The sequence below is a fragment of the Indicator indicator genome, chromosome 22, assembly GCF_027791375.1.
Source record: "Indicator indicator isolate 239-I01 chromosome 22, UM_Iind_1.1, whole genome shotgun sequence".
NCBI classification, from domain to species: Eukaryota; Metazoa; Chordata; class Aves; order Piciformes; family Indicatoridae; genus Indicator; species Indicator indicator.
Genome location: NC_072031.1, coordinates 11898741 through 11914790, shown reverse-complemented (window position 1 = coordinate 11914790; position 16050 = coordinate 11898741). Strand labels below are relative to the sequence as shown.

General features: G+C 52.3%; 1 protein-coding gene across 1 annotated transcript; it reads right to left on the bottom strand.

The window, feature by feature from the left end:
- Positions 1–5721, bottom strand: MAFK (MAF bZIP transcription factor K). The gene is made up of 2 exons (XM_054391379.1): positions 5629–5721; positions 1–4491 (listed from the first exon to the last, which is right to left on the bottom strand). Exons 1-2 carry the CDS (start codon positions 5662–5664, stop codon positions 4057–4059), a joined length of 471 nt encoding a protein of 156 aa, XP_054247354.1. The 5' UTR covers positions 5665–5721; the 3' UTR covers positions 1–4056.
- Between the last annotated feature and the right edge of the window lie 10329 nt (positions 5722–16050).

Genomic DNA, 16050 nt, shown 5'->3' with positions numbered 1-16050 from the left:
TTCTCCTCCTCCCCGGGTCTGAGCTGTCCAGTGGCCTGACCACTCTGTGCTCCCACGGCATTGTGCTCAGCCCCACCACAGCTTGCCTCCACTCCAGCTTCTACCCACCAGCACCTTGTCCCTCCCTGGCCATCCCCCAAGCTGCAGTGTCATCCAGCTTTCACTTTGTGGTCTACTCCTCCTGCAGATGGTAGAGTTGGGCAAGAGCAAAGACACCGACTCGCTTCAAAGGGATCTGGAGCTGCCCTGGAGGGAAAGGTTCCCCACTCCCAACAGAAAGCACAGCAAACATGTCTGGCAAGAACAGAGATGTCACTTCTTGTTCCTGCCCAACACTGTCCAGTGCTTTTGTCTTCTCCTGCCTCCTGCCCAGCTTGAGATCCCCACATCACACTGCAGATAGGGAGCAATCAAAGAAGGGCCAGGCTCCAGGGAGAGGATCCCAGCACTCAAATCCAGAGTCCCCCACTCCTCAGCAGGGCAGGAGCGAGGGAACAAATTAAGAAGGGCAGAGAAGGGAGCCCCAGCATTCAAACTACTGTAGCAAAGAGACAAGCAAGAGGCTGGGCTGCAGGGCAGCACTGCTGGAGCTGCCCAGGCAACTCTGCGGGCAGCTGCCAGCTTCCCATGCCGCGCTCACCCTCCGTGTCAGGCTTGCAAGTGCAGGACGGAGAGAAAAACAAAACAAAACAGAACAAAACAACAACAACAACCACCAGAAGCAAACCGAACTCCAGAGGAATGCACTGTGACAACCCCAAGCTGGAGGGCCCTCCAGGGTGGAGGGTGGAGGAGCTGGGTCTCCAATGCAGCCAACAGCTTCCAGGTCATTCCTCCCTCCACGTTACCTTGCAATTCTGATCCCTCTGTGGAAGTTTAGCCAGGACATTTCATTCCCCTCCAGGTCACCACCTAGGGAGCCCTGGACTGACAATTTCTTGTAATAAAGATTTACAGTATCAAACTTGGAAAAAAAAATTATTATTTTTTTTCTTTTTTTTTTTACGAAAAATCTGTACGATAAAATGTATATAATTATATATTTATATATATATTTCTCTCTCTTTAAATATTTCCACGTGGTCCTTATGGATATCCAATATGGATTACCTACCATGGCTATGGTATCAACAGCTTTAACAACACCCAGGCCTCTTGTTCTTTATCGAGTGACTAGAGATTTAAGTGCCTACCAGCACTAAACTAGCAATCACTTGGACAAGCCTTTGGCACCCTTCCAAGAACTGGAAAGAAAAAAATAAATACTTGGCTGCAAGGGAAGTGCCACGTAAAGATATCTTTCTCAACTCATTCCAACAGCAAAAAGACCCCACAGAAAAAAGCCTGACCTCCATCGCCCTCGGTACAACTGGTCTGATTTCCCTGGCAGGGGGTCAAGGGCAGCCAGAGGGTGTTCTTATCTAGCCAGGAATGTTATGGAGCTCTGGAGCTGTTATAAAGACTGGAAGCATTTGGGCATTTTCAAGTCAACTGGCCTTTTTCATTAAAGTTTTAATTTCAAGCCCCAACAGTGCCAGGAGTCTCCATTTTGCCTGCTTTCGGAGGCACCTGTAAGGTCTGGGAAGGTTTCCAATGTCTGTGAGCTGGAGAACATGAGAGGACCAGGAAATGACAGTAACATCTTTCTCTTCCTCAGCTTCTGCTGTGGGAGTCAATAACTGGTACTGATACACAGGACATCAATCTGCCTGTTTGGAGATAGGGAGGGAGTGGAGGAGAAATGAGGTAACGCTAAGTGTCATCCAAACTCTGTGTTGGAAAACCACTCAAAGTAAACTCCCTGCTCCCCTCCAGAACACATGGATCTGGAAGGGGTAACAAGCCTCAGGAAGCATTTCACTCACACTCTTTCTGGCTCAGTAAGGTCACAGATGTCGATGTTGAGGACTGAATGAGAACCAAGTCTGAGGATTCTCTTGTCATTAACCTATTTCACAAAGGACCCTCCTGGGAAATCCAGAGACTCCAATGACAAGGTGAAAAAAAGAAGGAAAAAAAAAGAAAAAGCAAGCTAACAACTTCTTCCAAAGACAAGTAGGGCTTCAATAAATTTCTACAAACTTACTGCCATTCAAGGCAAGACAAAGCCTCAAACTACAGATTGTTCTGGGTGTCAGATGCCAATTCACTGTCCCCTTCACAACAACGGTGGCACTTTATTATTCTCTTTCAGCCCAAAACACTCATGGATTCTCCTGTGATCTTTGTTTTCTGTTCTGGAGCCTAAATCCTCTGAGACCTTTTCCTCATCTAAAATTTCAGCAATCTCATTCTCTTCTCACCTGCGTGACAACAGGCATCGTCCATTCCACAAGTCTCTGACCTGCCCTGCAAAAACTCACAGTCCCTTTTCTTTCCTACTTCAAAAAGAAAAAAGAAACAAACAAAAAATCAACCAAAAAAAACAACAACAAAACACACAAACACCAACATAGCTTCTTTTTTTGTTTGTTTTTGTTTTACAGTGACCTGGAAACATTCATCTTTTCAGTGCTGCTGCGCAACAGCAGAATCTCTCCTTTCAGCTTCCCATCTCCTGCCCATTGCCAAGCCAGAAATCCCTCTCCCAAACCATTGCTCAGAGCCTTATGAACGACTTCTCGATCCCAATTCTTCTGTCCCCTACACACACACACAGAGATTTTCCATCCTGCTCTCCATGTGTCTCTCAGGAGAATTCACCCATTCCCAAGAGAAAGTGTCAAGTTTCAGGGTCACATTCACACAGGTTGTCTGCCGTTCACTCTACTCTTTGGATCCCAACTTTAGCACCTGTCATTCTATGGAAAAAGACTCTTTCAGACCTCCCCATAGCCCTTCTCTAGTCACCAAACACTGGTGAGCCCAGCGCTCGAGCTGGGATGCTCATCACTAACCTACCAACACTTTCATCAAGAGGAGGTGTGCTCTTTCTCTCCTCCCATCCGAATGCTATTGCCCTCTACTAATACCTCAGTGCTTTTAAAACATCTTTCTGAGATACTCTGCATAAACCCCTTCTCATAGTGCTGATGCCAGCAGAACTGCTCCACCTTCTCACAGCCAGTTCTGCCTCCACCTGGTAGCACTTGCAGCATTTTTCCTCCTCGCCTCCCCTTCTCCTCCCCATCGCACAGCTCTTCACAGCATTTACCGTTCCTCCTTCCCTTAATAAGCTTCAGGGAATCCAGAAAAAAAAAACCAACCAACCAACCAAACAAGCTGGTATTTCAAGACTGCAGATCATTTGGAAGAAATAAACTGCATAAATATACCCAATTCACAGGCACACCTTACTTAGGGAAGGAGCTATCAGGAAACTCGGGCTTGGAATAAAGGAGGCTGCAATGTAGTTTTTACAGGCCACACAGGTAATGGGGCATATTAAAATATGTAAAATATATATTTTTCCATATTTTAACAGCATGGATCGAAAACAAGAAGTTATTCCTAATGAGCGTGGTCAGACCCAAGCATTAGTCTCCATCGTCCTCCCGCTCCCATCCATTCATAGCAGGATGAAATCTAATCTATCCCTGCCCTCAGAATATCAGACGGAAGCGGGGAAGGTAGGGGAGACCCTTCTTACAGGGAGTAGGATGCCACTAAAGGAAACTTTTTTCCATACATTCATCTCACATGATGATTTCTACGGTCCGTCTGTTTCCTGGCTCTTAAGCATCATTCACAAGGATTCCGGAGGCTCCTCAGGTATCTTCTCCTAGGTGGAAAGTTGCCCACGGCTGAGAGGAGCTTGGGGAAGCAGGGTGAAGAAGGAAGCAGATCTTGCAATTTGTACTGCATACAGAGATCAAATCCTGGACATGAGAGGTTGATGGAGCCACAGAGTCCAGACAGAAGCAGCCAGTTAAGTTCCCTTTGCAGGTTTTGGGTTGGAGTTTCTTCTTCTCTTTTTTTTTTTTCTCCTATTTTTTGCACTTTTGGAAGAGAATTGCTAGAATGCCAATTCTTGACGTGACCAAGGACTCCGGAACAATGCATAAGAGCCTTTTCCACTCCCCTCTGAAAGGCTGCTAGTTCCCCCCACTGAGGGCACTAGGACGCTGCTGAAAACGGCACAGAACTGGATGAGATTTCGGCTGATTTCACGATGGTGATGACACTGGTGGTGGCAACTTTGGTTGGGGTAATAGGCCCTCGCGCCACAGTACGAGCAAAGGTCTGGAGTGCTTCGTACTTGGAGCGCAAGGCGTCCAGCTCTAGCTTCATGCTGCTGTTTTCTCTGGCCAGCTTCTCCACCTCTTGCTGCAGCTCAACCCGCTGCCTCTCGAGCTCCTCTTTCTGAGTCACGCGCTTGATGCGGCAGCTGGCAGCGTAGCCTCGGTTCTTCAGTGTGCGCCTTCGCTGCTTCAGACGGATGACCTCCTCTTTGGTGAGCCCCCTCAGGTGCTGGTTCAGCTCCCGTACAGACATTGACACGAGTTCATCATCACTCAGCACTGGGGCATTCTCTCCTGACTCCTCCTTTACCTGTAAATACCAACAGCACAGGGGTAGCAGCAGCTCTGCGTGAAAGTATGCTCTGGACAGTGAGAAGAGACAGGCCACCCCTCAGCAATGTGACACCCCTACCTGGAAAACACCCCTGAAACACTCTAGACAGCACATGTTCCACTAAAGCATCTAAACAAAACATGGCAGAGATCTGAGCACTGCTGTCATCTGCATTTGGGTAGCCCTCCTAAGACAGAAAAGCAGTGAGCTTTACACACTCCCTATGAACTGAAGAATAAGATTTTTTTAAGGAGACAAATGTAAATGAAACTGAAAGCCTCTGTATTTCTTTGTCAGAATCTGGAATTCACATTGACTGCTAGAGATGACAGCTTTTCCCAGCATAATGCTGGGACACCTCAAAAGCAGGATAGCCACTTGTACACAGGGTTAAATTCAGCATTTTGTGGCTTTTCATTGAAGACTGCTCATCCAAGTCATGAATAAAACCAAGCCTGCTGCAGGACCACAGCCTGATTTGGTTTTCCTGGCACACAGACCAGACTCTGAAGTTACACGAGAAAGGCACCAAGGCCTTGTGCTTTTTTCTCTAGCAGGTTTGCTGCTACAGTTATTTTCAGAAGCATTTAGGTTTGGAAGGATCTTTAAGACATCATCCTTCTGACTCTTCACAGACTGCAGGACACCTAGAATGAAGAGCTAAGATGCTGGACAGAAACAGCAACAATGCATGCACAACCTGTGCACAGACTGCCGTGAAGCCAACACATCTGAGGTGTTTACTGTCTCGTGGATGTGAGAGACACCAGCCAAACACACCCTTTCCCAGTGCCTCCCAGTCCTGAGACAGTCCTGGAAGCACTGTTTTTGGGATGCTGCCAATACCTGCTGTAGTCAAAAGTCTCTTGGATAGCAACTAGGATATGCTAAACTCCATGCCATCCTAGAGACTTTCGACTTCTTTCTGGTATTCCTGGCACTCTTCTATTCTTAATCTTTGCTGCAGATAGTGGGAAATTGTATCAGTACCCATTTGTAAGAGCATTTCAGAATGAAAAAGAACAGTCACATATGATCAGCGTCCCATGGAGCACGCTTCTCCGACAGCCTCCCCCTGCCACCCAGCATTACCCACTCAGCCTTTTCCCCTACCTTTAATGCCTTGTTCGGTTTGGGATTAGTCGTCATAACCTGAGCACAGTCTTCTGGACAAAACTGCTCAGAAATTGCAACTGGAAAAACAGAACAAGATTTTCAGGTTACAGTAATCTTAGAGACAAAAGAAGGAAGAAGATACCCAACACACGATCCAACCCCATAACTCAACCACCATTAAAGGAACCACATGATTGTTTTAAACACAAGGATGGATTTAGACATCAGTTCACTCCATTCAGATATGAGAACAAAATGTGTGTTGACAAGCACCTTGCTTTCTAATTCTAGAGACCTCATATTTTGTTATTAACTACACTAAGATCAGAGAAGACAGATCAGGGAGGGGGAAAAGGACATCAGCTCGTCCCTGTAAACAGCAGTTACACCAACCACCACACACCGCCTTGCAACGTGCCACCCGCTCCCAAGGGGAGGACAGACTGTGGCCTCCCAGGCCCTGTCACTTGCTCACCTCCCTCCAGAGGAATCCCAGACGCTCAGAAAGGTCTATTAGGGATTGAATTAAGAGTTACCTCCACTAATAAAAGGCACTGAAAAGCCACAAGACAACAACTCCCTTCATTCTTAACCCAGCTTGAAATTGAATCAGCAACCCAGAAAGAAGCTGCCTGGTTTGTAACCTGCTTCCAGTGACGTCCCCACCCAAAGGAGAGGCAACCAGAAAACCCAAACACCAGAAACAAAAGCCCCCCAATGACAAAGCAAGGCAGGAGTTCGCCTCTCCCAACACACCAACAGTGTTGCCTCCTGATCCTCTCAGCCTCAGGCTGCCAGAACCAACCTGCCTGATATTTCTCGTGACAGGCAGGCATGTCCACCACCAGAGCCCATTCCCTGACACACAGTGCCCTTCACTCTCACCTTATCTGGTGACTACACCCCTTCCACAGCATCTTGCAGAGAATCCACCTGCCTGCACCTCCACCCAAAGCCCTCACCCTGGGCGGTGGCAGCAGCGACGTCGGCCCATCGGGTACCTACCGCGAGAGAGGCGACCGCAGCCGTGCCACCATCACAGCCTCTGTCTATGGCTCCCCCGGCAGGGAGGGCACGAGGTGTCGGTCCACCCCCGACACAGGGTGGCTGGGAGGGCTGCACACCCAGAAGCACCGCCGAGCACACAGACTGTCTGGCGGGAGTCCTCTCCCTCTCTTTCCCCCCCACCTCTCCAGCCCAGCCCAAACCCTCCCCATTCCCACGTCTGCATCGTGTCACACATCCTAATCATTCATGAAAAATCCAGCCAAAGCATCCCAAGCATGATTCCCTTCTGATAGTTGCCATGGTGACCTTGGGAAAGTAGCCAACCCGGAGACAGTCGCCATGGAAACAGAGAAGCCCAAAAGCAATAATGACTTCAGGTCATGTCTGTGCAAAGACATCACGAGGTCGGAGAGTAAACAAACTCATTCATATCTGCAAACGGGGGGCAGCAGGATTTGGGAGGGGTGCAAAGGTAGGGTGTGGGGACCAGCAGGATCTGTGCAGGTGAAGGTGCTGGCTCAGCTTGCGCTGCTATCACTTGACTTTTCCCAGTCAAGACACCTCATCATCACACAACTTACATAAAAACCCAGATGAAGAGCCAGAGGGAGGAAAAAAATAATCCCGTAAGTGCAAAGCTGCAAGATACTATCCTAGATATTAGGGAGTGTATTTAGGCGCCTCCTCTATTTTTTAAGCCCAAGACAGCACAGCTCTCCATGTCTGGAGGAGGGACAAGGACAGCCACACAGCGCACCAGCCAAGATGCTCTGTGATGAATGGACCACTTACAGCAACTGGTGTGCACTGCATTTTCTAGAGCATCACCGAGTCCTTCTCTCCTCTCCTCCAGCACTGATTCCCCACCCCAAGCACACCTCCAGGAGTCCTTGCCTCACAGGGGCTGCTGGAAGGAGCTGGGCACAGGTAAGAGGGGCAACTCCTAGCCCCCAGCAGCCACCTCTGAGGAACAGGGATGCGTCTCGTCTGACCTCTGGCTGCTGGCACACTGTGTGTTTTGCAGGAGGGCTGACTGCAGGCGAGCAGGAGCTGCTGCGAGCACAGACACCTCTCCAGACCCCAGAACTGCCCGTGCACTGCTCATCGCTTCCCCTCTGTGCTGCCCACCCCTACCTCCAGGCCAGAGGCACAGACGCACGCACTAGCATGGAGGAGGAAGGAAAACGCTCCTCGTCGTCCTGGCCAAATGGTCCCGGCGAGTTGAGGAGAGCAAAGGAGCTGCCAGTGCGTCAAGGAAGAGGCCGGCAGCTCCCTCCCTGCAGACGCAGAGCCCTGCGGGCCGCGCAGGCAGTTGGTGCCATAGTTATGCAGTGAGTCACCAGCTGTTTACAGAGTTCGAGAGCTCGCATTCCCACAGCATCAGAAACTCTTCCTTCCCTCGGCGTGCCCCCCTTCCTCGCCGCCCCCATCCCTACAAGGGAAGGGGCAACGCTGCCGTGTCCCGCTGGCGGCACTCCGCGCAGCTAAAAGCGGAAAAGGAAAGGCAAAACGGAGGGGGAGGCCGACGGCAGACCCGTCACACCCACCGATTACACAAAAAAGCCTTTTGATCCTCACCCAGCGCCTCTTCAAAGCTCTCTCTACGCCAGCCGATGGAAAAACTGAACAGGGCCGCCTGGCTGTGCGGAGATGGAAAGGAACGTAAAGTATCATGGAAAACAAGAGCTGAGGGGCAAGGCTGTCTCCGGTGGGCTCAGGACGTGAGCACCTGTCAGCACCAGCAATGCTGCGGCTCCACCTGATAAAACCCCCTCAGTCACCTGTTGCTCTGTGCCACCAAATCAACATCTCTTTGCCCTGCACTCCCCTCAGTGGATGGCACAGGTGCCCTCACACTCCGTACAGGGTCTCGTGCTGCACGCCTGTCTTCTCCTGCGAGTTATAACACCCTGATATCCCTCAGAGAGGGACAGGGATCTATCCTAATGCACCAGGAGCAATGTGCCAGAGCCACTACTGGCACATAGATGAGCAAAGGAATCATGACACGAGGCCCACTTCAAACAAGGGTGGGAAATCGGGGTTTGCCCCAACCCTGAGGGCTGGATTTGGCAGTGCAAGTAGGATACTCAGCCAGACTCAAGACTCACACTCCGACACCAATGCCAGAGTGAGTCTTATCTCTGCACTAGGTGAACCCACAGGTGTGGTCTGGGCTCCACTCGAAACCGATACAACAACACTCACAACCCTCACACACAGTCCTCTGGGGCCTCAGGCTTCATCTACCCACCTACAACATCCTTCCCATTTGGAACTATTTGGAACTATTCAGCTACCAACAACAAGCAACTAAAATCAGCATGGCATCTCCCACAGCCAAAACCCCACAACAAAATTGTAAACCCTCCTGCACACGTCACCCCCACCAATATCCCCTAAACGTGCTGCACAGGGGTCTTCTGGGACCCTAGCAGCAATTTGATTATTAGAACCCTTTTAGTCTTTACCCTATTCCTGCCCTTCTTTTCTTAATTGCGTTTGCTGCATCACATCTAAAATTAGGAGCTCAGCTTTTTGGAACGAGGACTGCATTACATCTCCATTCTGTAAGCAGTACGACACTCTTTGAATGCTACATAAATAAAGCGGTGAGTAGCAACACACCAACTGTAAGGGGCAAAGGCTTTTCCAGCACAGCTCCACGCTTGTATTTAAAGCAAGTGTTTTGACTGTGGGTTACATAAAGAGCTCTTGTAATTCTGCAATAAAGTTACCCATTGACAGCTTTGCCAACGCCCTCTCCCTCTCTCAGATGACATCTATGCCTCTTGCAGCTTCCTGCCCAAAAACCTGAAGGTCTCCAGGTGCCATCCCAAGCCTGATGGTCTCAGTTTTGACCACCTAGAGATCCCCAGTTCCTTTGCTTTGAAGGAGGAAGGCAGCAGAAAGCCTGATGGACAGAACTTTCCACACAAAGTATGCAATTAAGAAAGAAAACATGCCAGAATGAGATTTCAGACTTTCCACGCTACAGGGCTTTCAAAGCACGTTACACGTTAATGGAATTACTATAAAGTCACTGCCGACACCTGCAGATGAACTTGAATTTAAAACTCTTTCTATGCTGAAAGACAACCCCAGCCAGAACACGAGTGTCTGGCAGACAGCCCCACTGGTGTTTAGCTTCCATCCCCAGACACGTACAGCAAACTGAAAACATGCAACCCTCACCTCCAGCCAGGCCAATGATGACTTCAAGAAGGCAGAAAAACAGTGCAAGATTCAAGCAGTGATGGGCATCTCAGCCATCGCACCTCAATTCGGCCCCAACAGTTACACAGGGAATACTCCCCTCATTCCCAAAAGCAGTGATTCAATTCCCAGGCAGCTGTTTTAGTTGAGTTTCTCATTTATCCACAAGTTATTCCCAGCTCCAGAGCACTAGCCAAACGGATGTGCCTACCAAGGATAACATCTGAACTGAAGGAAACTATGGATACTTAAATCTTCATTGCCCTACCTCTGCTGCTCAGAGGCATGCCACGGATTTCCAGCACATTGCAGCATGGCAGGCAGAGCACCATCCCCCTTCCCATCATTCAAAAAGCCATTCTCCTGCTCTGACAATCTTCACACATCCTGTAAGGCAGACTGACGCTTGTCACTCATTTGTAATGAGAGCGGAGAGGGACGGGTTGATGGTGTGAATCAGAGAGTAGAAGCATATGCAAGGCAATATATTTGACATGAAGAGAGAGAGAAGACACAAGGAGGGGTGAGTCACTGTTTACTGTTCTAGAGGAGCTCCATGCAGCCCTCACCCAGCTGGCCAGCTTTCCATTTCCCTTATGGATCGGAACCAGCATCCAGCAGCAAAGAGGAGATTCAGGAACCTTCAGAGCACATTTGAGAGCTGCCAGGACATGGTTCTCTGAGGCACTCTCTGGGGAAGCCTGGACACAGATCAGAGAGTCTTCAGTGGTTTGGTAAACAACCTAGTCAGATGCTGCAGAGCCTGTGGTTAGGGAGCAGAGGATACAGAGTACCAGGAGGGTTCGCTTGTGTGTCACCTCAGAAACTTCATGGAGGAGGTGGCTGAAGGGGAAAGGTATGTGGCAGCCAGCCCCAGTACTGACAAGCGTACAATGCTTTTTCCATCACATGCTCACAAAATGTAAGTGACAGAGCTACATCAGAATTACACCTCAGCATCACTAGCCCAGAGGTGCTCCCCTAGATATCCAAGCTGCGCCACCGTGCAACAAATAACTTGCTCATATGAACAGCCGGATCGTGGGGCAGAGCTGGGATTCCTGACTATGTTGCTCCTGACACCACATGCCAGCCATCAAGTCAGACATCTTCACCAGCTGCTAATAATGGAACATAACGACATCACTATTCGGAGTCCTGCAACACTGCAAAGCAATGGCACTAGCTAAGCAACCTGCCCCTCTGCTTGGGAGCTGAGCGGCAGGGTAGCCACTCTCACCACTGCCTTTTCCTTCCCAGTTCTTGCGTTGATGGTCACTTCATGCCTGGAGGATTCTCTGCCCAAGTTTGAAGACAGCCTGAAACAATAGCTCAGACAGAAGTAGAAACTGCCTGTTCATCTCCACAGGGTGCTGAGCCTGAAACTTCCTGATAATTGAAAGTGCTAGCACTGCCCAAGTATTCCGCAGCTGGATGTTTACAGAAAAGATCAGCAAGTGAGCTTGTCCCACAAACCCCGACTGCCACGGGGGCCAGCACTCCCAGCTGTCCTTTCTTTGCTTCCCAAACATCTCACACAGCTAGAGATTTTCAGTACAAAGTTCTGCGGCACGTTCCACACCATTAATCATCTTACAATGTTGACGGAAATCAGTGTGTATCAAGCTGATCTGTATTTTTCCCTTCCAGGAGGCTCAGAGAACTCCTTGCTGCAACAGATTGCTGAGATGGGTGACGGCGCAGAAACGACATAAAGCATGACAAAGCACACTGTCCTTGACAGGCAAGCAAAAAAACCACGCTAACAGATTTCTGCCTCTGGTTCTGAAACACTTGCAAAGCAGGGCACGAGCCTGGTGTAATAATAGCCAGGAACACTAACGCAGCTCAGGGCAAAGCCCTGACAAGCTCAGAGCCTGCAGAAGCAGGCAAAGTGTCCCAACGGTAAGAGTCACCACACGCCCCACTCCTGCAGTAATCACCCCGTTGCTGCTGCCGCTGGAGGATGACCGTCCGTCCGCTACCTCCGCCGGGTAGGAGCAGAGTTAACTCTGGTGCCGCGCAGCCCTTTGCGCTGCCATTGGGCAACGGCGGCGTCCATCACCTCTAGGAAGTGACTGCACGAGGAAGGCTTCTCGGCAGGCAGCACGGAAGGAGGAGAGGGAAAAGCTGAGGAACGTCTCATCACTGAGAAAAGTCACAAGGTAAATTCAGTTGCTGCTAAAACCCTGAGAGCAGCACGGCGCGACAAGCTGGGGCACGGGGCTGTGCTTCTTGACAAACAGGGCTTATAAAGACCGAAAGTGCAAGAAAAAGGCGTGCGGCTTTCCGTGGGAGCATTTTCCTCTCACCAGCTCCCTGCCCCCTCCACAGTCCCAGCTCAGGCTTTAGGACTAGGCTGGTAAAGGAGGGGGTGGCCAGGTGAAAGTGAAAATGGAGGCCTTTCCCTTTTCTGTAACAACTTTGCCCAAAGGGGGCTCGTTCCTAATTTCAGACCTCATGGCCTGCTTTCGGCAGAACCTGTAAAATAAATCCTCCATGGAGCAGCCCACAAGGGAGGAGAGCAGGCTCTCAGCCTGAGGAAGAGGAGGAAGGAGGTCTTTCTCAAACAGACCCTGACACAGTGGGAGAGTTCAGAGATCTCAGTTCCTCTTGCTCCTGACCTGGATGTTTCCACAGTTCATGCCACTGTCTTCACCCAGAGTTTAGATGAGGTTCCCCCACCCACTCACCCCGTTTCTGACTAAATCCCCAAACCATCCCATGCCCACCAGGCATCACGCGGCAGCACCTGCTCCCACAATGTCACCATCCCCTTACTTCCCACCATGTCACATCTCCTTTCCTCCCACCGGCGTGTCACCGGGTGGCCACAGAGCACCCCGTTTCCAGGCCTTCCCCCCACATGCACAGTCCTCCCGCCAGCTCGGGGGCCAGCCCAAACACACCACGCACCTCTCCCTCTTTCAACCCCAAAAGGAGCCGTGCTGGTGGCAGATAAGACCCTGCTCAGCCCTGACACCCCCCCGCCAGCCTAGCCTAGCCCATCCAACTGGGAGCTGCTCGACTGGCATTTCCCCCGCGGCGGCTGCTCCCGCCCGATAACCGGGGCGGACAGCAGCTCACCGAGGCCGCCACCACGCCCGGTCGCCGCCGCACACCGCTGCCACGCTGCCGGGCACCGGCTGCGCCCCGGCTCCCTCCGTACTACAAAAGCAGCTATTTTTAGACGGCGGAACGCGCGGCGTCACAACAGGTTTCCTCGCATGTATTTTAAGAGCCATTCAAAGACAGCGGCACGCTGCGCGCTCATCCTCGGTGATGGGGGGCGGGGGGGTGGGAGGAATACAAATAACAACGAGAGAGGAAAGCATCGCCCAGGTGGGAACCCGCCGGCCCCTCCCGGGGGCACCCTGAGCCCCACGTACCCAGAAGGTGTGGGAGGAGCCGCCCGCTCCGTCCCGCTGGGTTTGAGGCGGCGGGGAAGGTGCGACTGCGGGTCCTGCGGAGCCCCCACCCCGGCTCCCCAGAGTGTCCAGGCCCACCGGACAGGGGCGGGCAGCGCTTTCCCGGCCACCACTTCTCTCTCGCGCCCCTCGCCGCCACCGTCCCGCCGGGGCCCATGTGCGCGCCCTCGGATCGGCCCGGCCCGGTGCGAGGGGCGGCGGCACCACGTGCCCGGCGCGGTGGTGACTCAGCACTTTTACCTCAGCCGCCCCGCCCGCCCGGACTTGACCGGACCCGGCCAGACCGAGCCGAACCGAACGGAGCCGCGCTCCCGCCCCGCCTCATCTTCCTCAATCGGCGACAGCAACGAGTGGGCAGCCTCTTCCCCACCATCCCGGCTCGCTCTAAGCCCCCCCTTCCCCTTCGCCCTCGCCCCACCGTCTTCTCACCTGCGTGCCGACGGGAACGCGCGCGCGCGCCCGGGGCGGGGGCGGCGGCGTTGGCGTTGAAGAGGCGACGGGGGAGGCGGCGGTATTGGCGTTGAGGGTCGGTGAGCGACTCCTTCCTTCCCTCCTTCTCTGCCAGCGAGTCCCGCGGACAACAACAAGCGCGGGGCGGCCCCCTCCTCCCCCCTGCCGCCGCGCCGCCGCCGCCGACCAACCAGCGCCCCCGCCGCTTCCGGCATGGCGCGTCACACCGCGCGTCACCCCCCCGGGCCCGCCCCGCCGCCGCCGCGGCACCGCCCTCCGCGGCCACGCCCGCGCCGTTCATTCATGGGGAAGGGCGCGGGCAGCGGGGGTGGGGTTTCACGGTCGCCGTCACGTAGCCGGGAGCTTCCCTACCGTCCGCTCACTCACTCACTCACTCACTCAGCCACCCACCCTCCCTCCCTCGGTACCGCTTTCTGTGCTGTGCGGCGCCGAACTCCGCGCTACCCATCCCAACGCCCGGGGCTTTCCGACCAATCTCTGAAAGGTCCCCCAGGGGGAAGGGGTGCGGCTGGGCCGTGGGCCTTTGAACCCCCACGCGAGGGGGCCGGGAGTTGCAGTGGGGCGGGGCGGACGGCGGCGACGGCGGGGGAATGTGACTTGGAGTCATAGAATTGTTGTGGTTGGAAAGGCCTCTAAGACCATCGAGTCCAACCTTCAACACAACACCACCATGTCCCGAAGTGCCATGTCCCCTCCAGGGACGGTGACTCCACCACCTCCCTGGGCAGCCTGTTTCAATGCCTGACTTTTCTTTCAGTAAATGAATTATTTCTATTAGCCAAACTAAATCTCCCCTAGCACAGCCTGAGGATGTTTCTTCTCATCCTATCACTCATTATGCGGGAGAAAAGACCAACACCCATCCCACTACAACCTCCTTTCAGGGAGTTGTAGAGAGCAATAAAGGCTCCCTTCAACCTCCTCCAATCCCAGTTGCCTCAGCTATTCCTCATAAGACTTGTTCTCTAGAACCTTCACCACCTTCATTGCCCTTCGCTGGACACACTCCAGCCCCTTGATGTCTTTCTTGTAGCGGGCAGCTCAAAAATGAACCCAGTATTTAAAGTGCCACCTCACCAGTGCCAAGTGCAGGTGCACTTTTCCACACCTGCTGGCCACACTTATTTCTGATGCTGTTGGCCTTCTTGGCCACCTGGGCACACTGCTGGCTGTGCTCCACAAGGCTCTCCAGGGTGGTCAGGAGCTGTTTTGGTCTGCAGACTTCATGAGACAGAGGGCTGGCCCTCTGGCAGTGGCTAGAGCCCTCCGAATGCTGCAGCAGAACCAAATCCTGCCCTGAACACAATCCTTGTTCTTTCCTTGTGCAATTGTGAAAGATAACATCCTGACCCCAATGGTGCGAGAAGCATTTCAGACCCCACAAGCACCCAAGTATGATAAAAATGCATCAAACAAAGGTAGTAGCACAGACAGTTGGTCAAACCCAACTGCTTCCATCCCTGGCTTTTATTGGAACTGAGATTATGAGGTTGTTTAAAGCTACCAGACAATGGCATGAAGCTGCTGTCCAGTCTGACTGCAACAGCATTGCCCTTTGCCACTCCCAGATTTACAGGCTCTGGTTAAAAAACTGTCCCGGATACTGGAATAGGGTGTGTCCGGGTCTGGAAGGCAGATTTCAGCCATCCCTTTCGTCCTCACTGATGCCTGAATGGTAATAACCAGGAGTGGCTGGAGCTGTCCTGCATTGTACAAGGTTTCTCCTTGAGACATGCATGAGATAGTAGTCCCTAAGGCCAGACAGGGCTGTGTGTGTCCTGAATCGAGGATCTCACCCTCAGTGGTGACAACTGCAGGTGTGGGGTTCAGCAGAATTGGGGTATTTTCCCCTGTCTTTGCAACACCCTAGGTTTGACAGGTCACATATAGCGGGGGGGGGGGGGGGGGGGGGGGGGGGGGGGGCGGGAGGGGCATCACCTGAAATTTTGGGTGAATTGTCCTGTTCACAACAGCTCTTACTTTTTGCAGCTCTGCTCCAAAGGTCTGTTGTCCTTTGCTGGTGACCTTTAGACTGCAGCAGCCTCTGATAGTAAACACGGAGCAGCTCTCCAGTCCCCTGAGAGTGGGGAAGCCTGGGCAGGGAGCACGCAGCTGTATGCACTCGTTAACCAGAGGAACAGAGTGCATGGGAGAAAGGACCTCTGGTGAAAACCTGGATGGAAAAAAACCTTTGCTGTGGGAAGTGTGGGGAGTTTTGTGGGTCTAGCCCATCCACCGTATGCTCAAAACCTATCCAGCAGCAGAATTTCCTGAAGCCACAGTGCGGGACTCAGCA